Raw genomic sequence first — 13,840 nt, forward strand, 5'->3', positions numbered from 1 at the left:
TTTACCCCAGTGGTCCAAATGAGGATGTTAAAAAAACTGAATTGGAGTTGGCAGTTGCAATATCTTGTCATTGCTCTATTAAATCAATTGACCACCTTGGTGAAATAATGAAAAAACATGGAAAAGGAAGTACACTTGGGAAAATATCATTGCACCGGACAAAATGCAGCAAATTGGTCACTGAAGTAGTCTCAGACACCTGCCTTTAAACAGGAGTTAAGGAATGATATCAAAGGTGAAAAGTTTGCTGTGCTAGTTGATGAATCAACTGACATTAGTACAGAAAAACATTTATGCATAGTTGTTCGCTACTTCAGCAAAAAGGAAAAAAAAAATATGACAGAACTAGTAGGACTTGTACCAGTGACTGAAGCAACAGGTGCAGTTTTGTTTGATAAGATTAAGACATCAGTGCAAGACATTGGTCAAAGCTTAAGCAACTGTATAGGATTTGCAAGTGATGGTGCATCCGTCATGGTAGGACATAATAATTCTGTATGGACACGAATACAAGAGGAGTCACCGAACTGTGTGCTAATGAGGTGCATTTGTCACTCCCTTGCCCTTAGTATACAGCATTCTTTCAATAAATTGCCATCTAACCTGGGGTTCCTCTTATCTGAAATTCCGAAATGGTTCTCCAAAAGCTCTCTTCGGAGAGAGTCTTACAAGACTCTCTTCAACATCATGAACCCAGACGATGAAAGGAAAGGACTACCAGCTCCATTTCAGCAACCATCTGCTACAAGATGGCTGGTAAGAGGAAAAGTTATCTTATGTTTCTTATGCTTTATTTTGAGTGTTGAGTGAATGTGTGGAGCTGTGAGGAATGGTCTCATTACTATTAGAGAACAATTAATGCCAAATATATTTGTATTTTGAGTGTTGTTTGGCAATGTTGGGCTTTAAGGAATTATCTCATTGCTATTATAAGAATAATTAATGCCAAATAGATTTATATGCTATATTTTGAGTGATATGTGGCAATGTTGGGCTTTAAGGAATTATCTCATTACTATTATAAGAACAATTAATGCCAACTAGATTTATATTTTGAGTGTTGTGTGGCAATGTTGGGCTTTAAGGAATTATCTCATTACTATTATAAGAACAGTTAATGCCAAATAGATTTATATTTTGAGTGATGTGTGGCAATGTTGGGTTTTAAGGAATTATCTCATTACTATTATAAGAACAATTAATGCCAAATAGATTTATATTTTGAGTGTTGTGTGGCAATGTTGGGCTTTAAGGAATTATCTCATTACTATTATAAGAACAGTTAATGCCAAATAGATTTGTATGCTCCTAGTCTATGGTATGCTTTATTTTGAGTGTTGTGTGGCAATGTTGGGCTTTAAGGAATTATCTCATTAATATTATAAGAATATATATATATATATATATATATATATATATATATATATATATATATATATATATATATATATATATATATATATATATATATATATATATATATGCTTTATTTTGAGTGTTGTGTGCCAATGTGGGGCTGTAAGGAATGATCTCATTACTATTAAAAGAACAATTAATGCCAAATAATTATATATGCTTTATTTAGAATGTTTTGTGGAAATGTGGAGATATAGGGAATGGTCTTTCATTATAACTTTAAGATCAATAATTAGCCTAATGTGAACGGAGTGCCTAGATTGGTTCATCTTGAAAATGTACATGTACAAGTAAAAATATATATTATCTATCTCTATGAAGATTATTATGGGTAAACATTGTAAATTTATGAATTAACTATTTTTGTAACTTTGCACATAACCATTTGGCTAGTAATAAAGATTTTTTTTAAATATGTTCTTGTTTGGAATGTTACCCTAGTTACCACGATATATTGCAGGTGTTTTCTGGCTGTTTTATAATAGGCAGTTTTGTATATAATTACCTGCAACAGTGTTCAAGTAATTATTCAGTTAACTTTTGTCAGACCATCTGCAATATAGTGTGTGTGTGTGTGTGTGTGTGTGTGTGTTGTGACATGGGAGATGAGCTAAGCTCGTATTGTCCCGTCTCAATCTGTGTGTGTGTGTAGTGTGTATATATATATATATATATATATATATATATATATATATATATATATATATATATATATATATATATATATATATATATATATATATATATATATATATATATATTTTATGAGTTATAAAGTTTGGCACTATTTTGTGCTATTTGGCACTTTATTGGAAACACTTTGGCATCTTTTGCTCTGAAAAATCTGGCAACCCTGCTCCAAACATCTTCCCTCAGTTGCCACTTTGTTTCCATCATGTCTCCCACAGCAAGTTAATCAAATAACTTCTTCACCCTTCCCGCCAGGAAATCACTCTTTGTTTATTATCGGTCACAAGAAGGCTCCTCGCCCAGCACATGAAGAGGTCGAGCAGCAGAGAAACAAGCTATAGTAGAACCTGGCTAACTTGCTACTCGGGATGTTGGTTGTACCTCTCCGCGCTTTGCCACCTCACCCTCAGAGTGACCTGACCATGGCCAGCAGGATTTATCTGGGGGATTTCAAGTCAAGTGTCAAGGACTCTGGGACAGCAGCACCACACGGCCTATACACATTCTCAAATGTACCAGAAGCTATACAGTGTTATTCCATCACCAAATCGAAAGTAAAAAAAATGGTCATATATAACAACTTTTTTTTTTGTGGTAATTAAGGCAAAGGATGAGAGAGAGAGAGAGAGAGAGAGAGAGAGAGAGAGAGAGAGAGAGAGAGAGAGAGAGAGTGTTCACATGGTTGTTGACCATGAACGTGACAAATGTAGGGAGAGGAACAGCTAACACTACTAGTACCAAATTAGTCAGATTCTACTATAGTGGCGTTCCTTCACAAAGAGGGAGCCAGAACCACCTCTTCACCAACCCCTTCACTTATTTCATGCTTGTTTTTCCATGTTATTTTATTAGTAATTGGTTACATGATCAGATAAGACTCTACGCATCATATGTCATCACTCCTTGCAGGAAACATTACTTTTCACCAGCCAGTCCTGGGTCCCCTGCCCTCCCTCCCTCCTAACACCAGCCACAGGAATGGGGTCCATCTTTCAGCTCAGCTATTAATTGTAGATTTTTTTTTATTTTAAGTTTCTATTTGCACATCCATTATTTAATGGCTTTCTATTTATTTTTTTGGAAATATGTTTTCATTGTATATGTGTTTGTTTCTTTGGTGGTTGTGAAATGATGGCCAGAAAATCCTGGGGTGGTGGTGGCTGGCAGGAACACCCACCAACCCCATTTGATGGATTGGCTATTTACACTTTACCATTGTGTTTTCAATAACATATCCCAATGTTATAGCTACAGACCAGTGTACTGTAGCTGTTCCTTACTCATGTTCACAGCTAACTCTGCCCAGGTAAAGTGAATAAAAAATTATACTGCTTCATACTGATGAAGCTGTGGACCGGCGGGCTTCATTTGAAGGTCCCCATGGTTGCCAACCGGACTTGCATATTTTCTGCTAAACAGTGTATATCATCATATCACACATTACTTATATAAATATGAATCACAGAATATTTGCCATCATTTCAATATATATACAGGCGAGGCCATAAATAGTGGCGGATTGTAAACAATGCCGGCGGTTCGTGGTAACCATCCCATCAGTAATAAAATAACAATAAAATGTATTTCACTCACCACAGTGTTCATATCGTGTTGCATTTCCCTTTTTCTTCATGACTTCTTGTAGACGACGAGGAACTGAGTCAACTAGGCCTTGCAATTTATCTTGTGGAAGACTTTCCCATACTCGTTGCAGTGTGAATTTATTTAAATTCAGGGTAAATTTATAGTTTAAGCCATTACACACTACGTGGTAATAACCTACCTTTGTTCTTCTCACTACTCACATAATTTCTAATGATTACACTACTTGTCGGAAATTAATAATAACGCCACAATAGGCCTGGGAATGCACAGCGCTCTCAACTTTTTCTAAGTCCACAGGTAAACATAAATGGGTAAATTTATAGTTTAAGCCAATGTCCCCAATCTCTACCCACGGCCCCCCAATCCCTCAAGCAAGCTTGGGGGCCTGTGGGGAACCGGGGGTTTTGGGGGGGGGGAGCCATATACGAGTGATATATGGACTTAAAAAATCTAGGGAAATTTCCCCAAAATCTAGAGAAATCTAGGGAAATTTCCCTAAATCTAGGGAAATTCTCTATATCTAGGAAAATACCCCAAACTCTCCCTCTCGCAATTTGACAAGACATTGAGAAGCACCTAATTTAATCTAATCTAACCTAACCCTAACCTAACCTAACAACTGAAGTTCAGGCAACAATACACCATTTATGTTTACCTGTGGACTTAGAAAAAGTTGAGAGCGCTGTGCATTCCCAGGCCTATTGTGGCGTTATTATTAATTTCCGACAAGTAGTGTAATCATTAGAAATGATGTGAATAGTGAGAAGAACAAAATGAGGTAGGTTATTACCACGTAGTGTGTAATGGCTTAAACTATAATAATACCGCTTTGAGTTTCGGCAGTGAACTAGTGTCCTCTTTCTTGATCTCATTTTTCAGAAAAGACCACAAGTTCTCGATAGGATTAAGATCAAGACTGTTGGCAGGCCAATCCTTGATGTAATCCAAGTCACAATTTTCCAACCACTCCTTTACTTTTTTTGCTAATGTGGCAGGGAGCCCCATCCTGCATGAAACATTCTGCTTTGCACTTCACATAACACTCCTCTAAATTGTCATATAACAGTTCTAAGTACCGTTCGCTGTTCATTGACTCTCCCTTTAAAAAAAAGACCAAATTGCCAATACCATAGTATGTAAATGCTCCCCAAACCATAACTGAATCTGGATGTTTTACCGTTTTTTACCGTGTATTTTGGGTCATACCGGTCAGATCCCTTTAGCTTACGCACTCTTGCAAACTGTGTCCCAGATACTGTGAAAACACTTTCATCACTCCACAGTACAGAACGTATTTTCTCCATGGGCCACAGAATGTATTTCTTGGCAAAACTGAGCCTGTTTGCAATCTGCCGAGGAGTGAGCAAAGGTTTCTTCGTGGCAGTGCGGGAAGGGAGATCAAGCTCTTTTCTACAGTAACGTGATACTGTCCTGCGAGACACATTACCCAGCAGACCTGGATTATTATCTTTTAGCTCACGTGCTGTACTTAGAGGTCTAACACTCAAGTCACGCTTCAACACAGAGTCCTTTTATTTACTTTTTTAGGCCGACCAGGTTTTAAGTGGGCTGGTACTGCATCATCTTTGGCGGCCCGGCATCGCTGTGCCGCCAGCGTTCAACAGTACGTTGAGGCACACCAGTCTGTTGTTGAATAGCATTTGCGCCAATCCCAGCCTTATGTAAGGCGTAAATACGACTGATATTGTCTTGAGTGATTTGTGGTTTGCGTGCCATTGTCCAGTAAAGCACAAGATACGCAAAATATCGCTCAGATTGACAAATCGTGCTTGCATCGTCTCCGACAATGTCACTACCCACGACCAGCGTTGCCAGATTGTTTTGGGCATATCATCGTACTATACAGGTTGAAATTATTGTACTTCTGGTAAAATTATCGTACATATGATATTATTCCAAATATTATGCAAAACTGCCACTTTCCAAATACAGCAGAATTTAGGTTTTACATATATATATATATATATATATATATATATATATATATATATATATATAGAGAGAGAGAGAGAGAGAGAGAGAGAGAGAGAGAGAGAGAGAGAGAGAGAGAGAGAGAGAGAGAGAGAGAGAGAGAGAGAGAGAGAGAGAGAGTGTGTGTGTGTGTGTGTGTGTGTGTGTGTGTGTGTGTGTGTGATGAAAAAAAAAACAACAACAATAAGGCACATGGCCTTATAAACATCCTTCTTTCCAGGCCCCACCCACGGAAACTTTTCCCCACTTGGGCCTATATTTGTTACTGTCTCGCTTTTTTCGGCACTGCACCACATGCCTCCTCTCTCTCCTTTCCTTTCTCTTTAGACATTTTTAATGAAAACTGAAAATCCTGTCCTGCGTCGCGACGCGCGAGACTGACGACTGACTGACGAATACGAGACTATGGGACAGGGGACTCGGGGAGCGGACGGACTGGTCGCAGACAAGAACGAGACCTGTTGTTCACCCGTATGGTGAGACTTGTCTCGTAAGGAAAGCAATACATCTGACACTTTCAGGTTTTTATTTTATTATTCAAATTTATATAAGAAATTTTGCATTACCTGATATTGATAACATTAATTTTCACTCAAATTATTGTATATTTCATAAAAATATCGTACGAATTCCCAAATTATCTTATTATCGTATGAGTCCCATTGTACATCGTACACGGGCAAAAATTATTGTACTTGTACAATAATTATCGTACGTCTGGCAACGCTGCCCACGATACAGATCACTAACCGTTAATCTGCAGTGCCCCGCAGATGGCTCACGGAGTAAGTTGCCAAATAGGTGATTTTTTAAGATATGTTCCTGCCAGCCAGACAGGAGGGATGAAATGACCTTGATCAAATGTTGCCACGATGTGCGATAACCGCCACTATTTATGGCCTCGCCTGTAAAATGCATTGATTCTTTAGTTTACAAAGTATGTGTGATTTGCATGAATACCAGCACAATAATGAACACCCTCTCACACTAACAAGTAACCAACAAGTACCTGTATCTACACAAAATCACATCCACTGAAAAGGTGATATCTTATGCAAGGGGAGGGACAATGTAGCAACATGTATGCCTGGGCAGCGAATGTTTGAAGTCACCAGAAATCAAATATGTTCATTTAAATCTGGACACCTTCACCAGCTCATGACTTAAAAACAAAGATGATATATTTATGTTTGATTTTAAAACTGACTCATTGCGATGTGTGGTCTGTGTGGTGCTAGGCTAGCTGGGTCCCAAAGTCCAGCACGTGTGAGTTGCCACTTATGCATTTTCCTTGCAGTGTCATGATTTGGTCACGATTATTAGTTCATCACAATTGGCGTCATGACAGAGTCATCACAATTGGCGTCATGACAGAGTCATGACAATAAGCCTATGACCATCATGACAACAGACCTATGACCATCACGACAACATCATGACAGCGCCATGACAACGTCAAGATTTGTGGAATTTAGAAATTTAACGGTCATTTTTGCTGTCATGACTGATGATGGGCAAAAGAGTCACAACACAGTCAAAACGGTGTCATGATAGCATCACAGTTATACTCCCTGGACAACCGTGGGGGAATAAAAAGAGATGAGATGGCCACCAAAGCCCTCCATTGTGCCAATACCTGCATGAGTCACTTTCAGCAGCATCCCCACATCTCTTTTATTTATATATTTATTTATTTATCTATTTTTATGTGGGAGGGCACTAGCCAAGGGCAACAAAACTGCAATAAAAAAAAAAATTAAGGTGCCAGTCCCCTAACAGAGTTGAAAGTGGTAGTCAGAAATTATAGGATAAGTGTCTTGAAACCTCCCTCTTGAAAGAGTTCAAGTTATAGGAGGGTGGAAATACAGAGGCAGGCAGGAAGTTCCAAAGTTTACCAGAGAAAGAGATGAATGATTGAGAATACTGGTTAACTCTTGCATTAGAGAGGTGGACAGAATAGAGGTGAGAGAAAGAGGAAAGTCTTGTGCAGCTAGGCTGCAGAAGAAGGGGAGGCATGTAATTAGAAAGATGAGAAGAGCAGTTGGCTTGAAAATAGAGGTGGAAGATAGCAAGAGATGCAACACTGCAGCGATTGGAAAGAGGCTGAAGATAGTCAGTTAAAGGATAGGAGATAAAATGAAAAGCTTTTGATTCCACCCTGTCTAAAAGAGCAGTATGAGTGGAAACACCCCATACATGTGAAGCATAGTCCATACATGGGCAGATAAGGCCCCTGTACAGAGTTAGCAGCCAGAGGGGTGAGAAAATTTGAGGAGACAACTCAGAACTTCTAACTTCATAGAAGCTGTTTTAGCTAGAGATGGAATGTGAAGTTTTCTGCTTAGATTATAATTATAAGAAAAGGACAGACTGAGGATGCTCAGTGTAGAAGAGGGGGACTGCTGAGTGTCATTGAAGAAGAGGGGATAGTTGTCTGAAAGGTTTTGTTGAAATAATAGATGGAGGAATTAAGTTTTTGAGGCACTGAACAATACAAGTTTGCTCTGCCTCAATCAGAAATTTTAGAGAGATCAGAAGTCAGGCATTCTGTGGCTTCCCTGTGAGAACCGTTTACTTCCTGAAGGGTTGTACATCAACAAAAGAAAAGTGCAGGGTGGTATTATCAGTGTAGGAGTGGATAAGACAAGGTTTGTTTTAGATCATTGATGAATAATAGAAAGAGGGTAGGTGACAGGACAGAACCCTGAGGAACACCACTGTTAATAGATTTAGGAGAACAGTGACCATCTACCACAGTAGCAACAGAATGGTCTGAAAGGAAACTTAGATGAAGTTACAGAAAGAAGGATAGAAGCTGTAGGAAGGTTGTTTGGAAATCAAAGCTTTGTGACAAACTCTATCAAAAGCTTTTGATATGTCTAAGGCAACAGCAAAAATTTCACCAAAATCTAAAAGAGACTCACTAAGGAATGCCAGAAGATCACCAGAAGAGTGGCTTTGACAGAACCCATACTGGTGATCAGACAGAAGGTTGTGAAGTGACAGATGTTTAAGAATCTTGCTGTTGAGGATAGATTCAAAAACTTTAATTAGGCAGGAAATTAAAGCAATAGGACAATAGTTTGAGGGATTAGAATGGTCACCCTTTTTAGGAACAGGCTGAATGTAGGCAAACTTCCAGCAAAAAGGAAAGGTAGATGTTGATAGACAAAATTGAAAGAGTCTGACTAGGCAAGGCACAGAGGCACAGTTTTGGAGAACAATAGATGGGACCCCATCAGGTTCATAAGCCTTCTGAGGGTTGAGGCCAAAGAGGGCATGGAAAACATCACTGTGAAGGATTATAATGGGTGGCATGAAGTAGTCAGAGGGTGGTGGAGAAAGAGGAACAAGCCCTGAATCATCCAAGGCTTGAGCAAAAAGTTCAGCTTTAGAGATAAACGAGATGGCAGTTGTGCCATGAGGATGAAATAAAGGAGGGAAAGACGAAGAAAAATTATTGGAGATGTTTTTAGCTAGGTGCCAGAAGTCATGAGGGGAGTTAGATCTTGAAAGATTTTGACACTCTATTAATGAAGAAGTTTTTGGTTAGCTGGAGAACAGAATAGGCATGATTCCAGGCAGAAATATAAAGGGCATGAGATTCGGGTGATGGAAGACTCAAGTACCCTTTGTGGGCCACCTCACTATCATGTATAGCAAGAGAACAGGTTGTATTAAGTCAAGGTTTGGAAGGTTTAGGTAGAAAGATCTCCATGCCAGACACTTTCACCTCTGTTATGTGCTCAGTACACAAAGACAGGTCTCTGATATGGAAGCAGTAGTCATTCCAAAGAATATCAGCATAATACCTCCTCAGGTCCCCCTAATTAGCAGATGTAGAACACCAGAGGCACCTCTGCTTTGGGGGATCCTGAGGAGGGATTGGAGGGATTGGACAAGATGCAGATATAAGATTGTGATCAGAGGAGCTGAACAGAAAAGATAGAGTAACAGCCATGCCCTCACTGGCCAAAACCCTCAGAAGGCTTATGGACCTGATGGGGTCCCTCCTATTGTTCTCCAAAACTGCACCTTGTCTCTCAACTCTGTCTGTCAACTTCTACCATTCCTTCTTGCTGGAAGTTTGCCTACATTCAACCTACATTCAGCTTCTATCCTTCTCTCTGTAACTTCATCTCAAGTTTCTTTTCTGACGTTCTTTTGCTGCTGTTGTAGACAGTCAATGTTCTTCTCCTAAATCAATTAACAGTGGTGATCCTCAGGGTTCTGTCCTATCACCCACTCTCATCCTATTATTCATCAACGATCTTCTAAACCAAACTTCTTGTCCTATCCACTACTATGCTGATGATACCACCCTGCACTTTTCCACATCTTTTCATAGATGTCCAACCCTTCAGGAAGTAAACAGTTCACACAAGGAAGCCATAGAATGCCTGACTTCTGATCTCTCTAAAATTTCTGATTGGGGCAGAGCAATGCCTCAAAAACTCAATTCTTCCATCTATCAACTTGACACAACCTTCCAGATAACTATCCCCTCTTCTTCAATGACACTCAACTGTCTCCCTCTTCTACAATGAACATCCTTGATCTGTCCTTTTGTTATAATCTAAACTGGAAACTCATCTCTAGCTAAAACAGCTTCTATGAATCTAGGCATTTTGAGATGTCTCCACCAGTTTGTTTCACCCTCCCCCCCACAGCTGCTAACACTGTACAAGGGCTTTATCTGCCCATATATGGAGTATGTTTCACATGTCTGGGGAGGGGGCTTTCCACTCATACCGCTCTTTTAGACAGGGTGGAATCAAAAGCTTTTCATCTCATCAACTCCTCTCCTCTAACTGACTGTCTTCAGCCTCTTTCTCATCGCTGCAATGTTGCATCTCTAGCTATCTTCTACTGTTATTTTCATGCTAACTGCTCTTCTGATCTTGCTAACTGCATGCCCCCCTCATCCCACAGCCTCACTGCACAAGACTTTATTCTTTCTCTCACCCCTATTCTGTCCACCTCTCTAATGAAAAAGTTAACCAGTATTCGCAATCATTCATCCCTTTCTCTGGTAAACTCTGGAACTCCCTGCCTGCTTCTGTATTTCCACCTTCCTATGACTTGAAGTCCTTTAAGAGGGAGGTTTAAAGACACTTATCCTACAAATTTTGACTACCACTTTGGACCCTGTTCGGGGATTGGCATCTCGGTGGGCTTTTTTTTTTTATTAGATTTTTGTTGCCCTTGGGTGGTGTTCCTCCTGTATTTAAAAAAAAAAAAAAAGCAGAAGGATTAGAGGCTAGGAAAAGGTCAAGAATGTTGGATGCATCTCCAAGATGGTCAGGAATATGAGTAGGGTGTTACACAAGTTGCTCTAGGTCATGGAGGAAAGTAAAGTTAGCAAAGTTCACCAGAATGGTCAGAGAAGGGAGAGGATAGTAAAAGCTGGTTGACAACATCACGAAAGCATCATGGCAATGCTATGATGGGTTGAGTCTTGACCTACGATGAGTCTTGACCTACAACTGTCAAGACTCATCACTACTGACCATAAAACTGCATCACAACAGACCTATGACTACTATTCTTGGCACTGTTGTGATGAGAATCTTAAATGTGTGACGGAGGCTTACATACCTAGACATGCATAGTCTGTTTTTGTGCTTGTGTGTATGCGTGTCCCCCCTTCTCTCTCTCTCCAGACAAGAACTACGATCACTTTTATGTCTCTAGACAGGCATTGTAATAATAATAATAATAATAATAAACGGTTTATTATTTAGGCAGTTGACAAACTGAAAATGTACATAGGGGATGGGGAAAAACTTAACATTAATCCTAAAGGTAAGTCTAATCTAGGAGGGAAATACTATTGATTGATGGCTCGCACCATGGTGGGAATCGCACTGAGTCTGTACTGGTCCGTGCGCGGCGCCTTCAGGGGCGTTATTTTGTTGTGGTGTCTGGTGGCACGGACAGGGCGAGGCGCGTCGGGGCGGCAGGATGTTTCTGAGACACGGATGATGCAGTAGTCCCCTCCCAAACTTCTCCAGAGCCTCTCGGTGCCTGGTGGATATTCTGGACAGACTCAGGGTGGTCAGGGCTTCTTCATAGGTGGTGTATGCAGGGCCAAGGATGACCCTGCACGCCCTTTTCTGCACACTCTCTAGCTGTAGCTGTTGAGTGTGTGTGAGGGAGGAGGACCACGCTGGGGAGGCATACATGAGTTTGGGGAGGATGAAGGTAAGGTACACCCCCCTTAACTCATCTGTCGGCGTCCCCAGCGACCTGAGTCTGCGCAGCATGTACAGCCTGTAGGTAGCTGATCTCAAGGTGCTGGTGCATTGTGGGTGTGTGTGTGTGTGTGTGTGTGTTATCTAAGGAAATGCATACCATTTCTCGTGATCATATCTCTGGTCTTGAGAGAGAGAGAGAGAGAGAGAGAGAGAGAGAGAGAGAGAGAGAGAGAGAGAGAGAGAGAGAGAGAGAGAGAGAGAGAGAGAGAGAGAGAGAGAGAGAGAGAGAGAGAGAGTATCCTCTCTCCCAACATGGTAACACTACAAGGAAAATACATAACCCACACCTGCAGGACTTGGTCTCAGCCAGCCCGGCACCACATAGACCACATGTTGCAACGAGTGCCAAAATTCAGATGAGAGAAGACAATCCTTAAACCAGTTGGAGAGAATGCTAAGCTGGTGAAGGAAAAGAGATAACACATCTATTTAGGTCACAAGGGAAGTTACTGAAGCAGGAGAGTAATTGTTACTTTCCTTACCTTCATGTGATGGAGGATGTAGTGTTGGCACTGTACCTTCTTTTAGCTGCTGTAAGTATCTTGGCACTGGTAAGTTCAACAATTCATACTTTAGGTCCCGTTTATAGTCAGCTCCTGAGAAGTGCAAACTGCACATTCTTGCTGCAATGGGATTTGTAACTTGTTTTCGCTTGCAAAACTGATTCCATAATTTCTGTGTTGCTGCATTTGTTGGCAATCTGTGGAAAAGGGTATTTTGTTCCCTGCGTTCCAGTGACTGGCACCCTTTAACACTGCAAGCATGCACTGTTGCTGATGTGGCAGGGGAAAATCTTGCAAAACTGATTTGGGCCCTGGGTCAGTGTGGGCAGTAGATGTGCCCACTGTGCTGCTCCATAACTCACTGATGCAGTGTTGCCACCTGAAATTTTTGGAAATCTGTGGATGGATGTCCAAAAAATATAAAGAAGTCTGTAGATGTCCCCAAAGTATTTTCATTATGCCTACATATCATCATAAAGATTTTTCATTTGAAATTATGTATTATTTAATACTGGTAATACTTTTGAAGGATATTATCACCAATTTTATTATCATGCATTAATAGATTCTAGATTATAAATAGAATGCATGTACAATACTGTATTATTTAATATACCTCAGGGTATAATATTTGTAAAGAACCTCTGAAAAAAACATGTATCATTATTGTATAGGTGTCGGCTAAATATTTTCAGTGAAAATGTAGGATATAAAAAGTAAACCAACTAACATTACTAAGACTGGCTTTACTGTATGAAGCAGTAGCAGTATTTACATCAAAGAGCAAAGAATTTTTTTTAAAGTTCCACATGTACCCATTTTCAAAGCTTCCCACTACAGTATTCATAAATAGTACATGCAATAAATAGTACATACAGAGTAAATACAACACAAAATTAAAAGTTTCAGATTATGGTACAGTGTAATAAGGCATAGCAAGTTACATGAATAGGAGTATATAAGACCAGTAAGATTATGTAAAACATTCTAAGCTACCTAAAGATTACCATACTGCTCTCTATCACCACCAAAGAAAAACAGCAGAATACAGTACAGTATAATAAGGCATAGCATGTTACATGAATAGGAGTATGTAAGAATACTAAGACTATGTAAAACAAAATTTTAAGTCCCACATCATCGACATGAACACCTTCTAAGCTCCCCAAAGATAACCATAATGCTCTCTACCACTACCAAAGAAAAACAACAGAAATGGGTAAACAACATCAATGAAAAGGGTAGGACTAGACCTTTACAGAAGAAAAATAATATATAAATAGATTACAGCCACCATGACAAAGCTACATAAAATTGTAAAAACATGCAAATGTTCTGCAAACAATTCTTTTAAGCAGCTACTGTATGATAAAATGA

The 13,840-nt window shown here is 39.7% G+C and overlaps 1 protein-coding gene across 4 annotated transcripts in view; it reads right to left on the reverse strand.

The window, feature by feature from the left end:
• LOC135112294 (uncharacterized) overlaps positions 1–13,840 on the reverse strand; it is a 41,145-nt gene that overhangs the window by 19,822 nt on the left and 7,483 nt on the right. Inside the window, exon 2 of one of the 4 annotated variants that reach the window (XM_064026610.1) lies at positions 12,479–12,842. In XM_064026610.1, the coding sequence (XP_063882680.1) occupies positions 12,479–12,578 (100 nt within the window). In that variant the 5' untranslated portion in view covers positions 12,579–12,842. Of the gene's footprint in view, positions 1–3,699; positions 3,903–12,442; positions 12,860–13,840 lie in introns of those variants that run through there. The other 3 variants (XM_064026607.1, XM_064026608.1, XM_064026611.1) reach the window with 3 other exon arrangements.

Source organism: Scylla paramamosain, chromosome 23 (genome assembly GCF_035594125.1).
Source record: "Scylla paramamosain isolate STU-SP2022 chromosome 23, ASM3559412v1, whole genome shotgun sequence".
Taxonomy (NCBI): domain Eukaryota; kingdom Metazoa; phylum Arthropoda; class Malacostraca; order Decapoda; family Portunidae; genus Scylla; species Scylla paramamosain.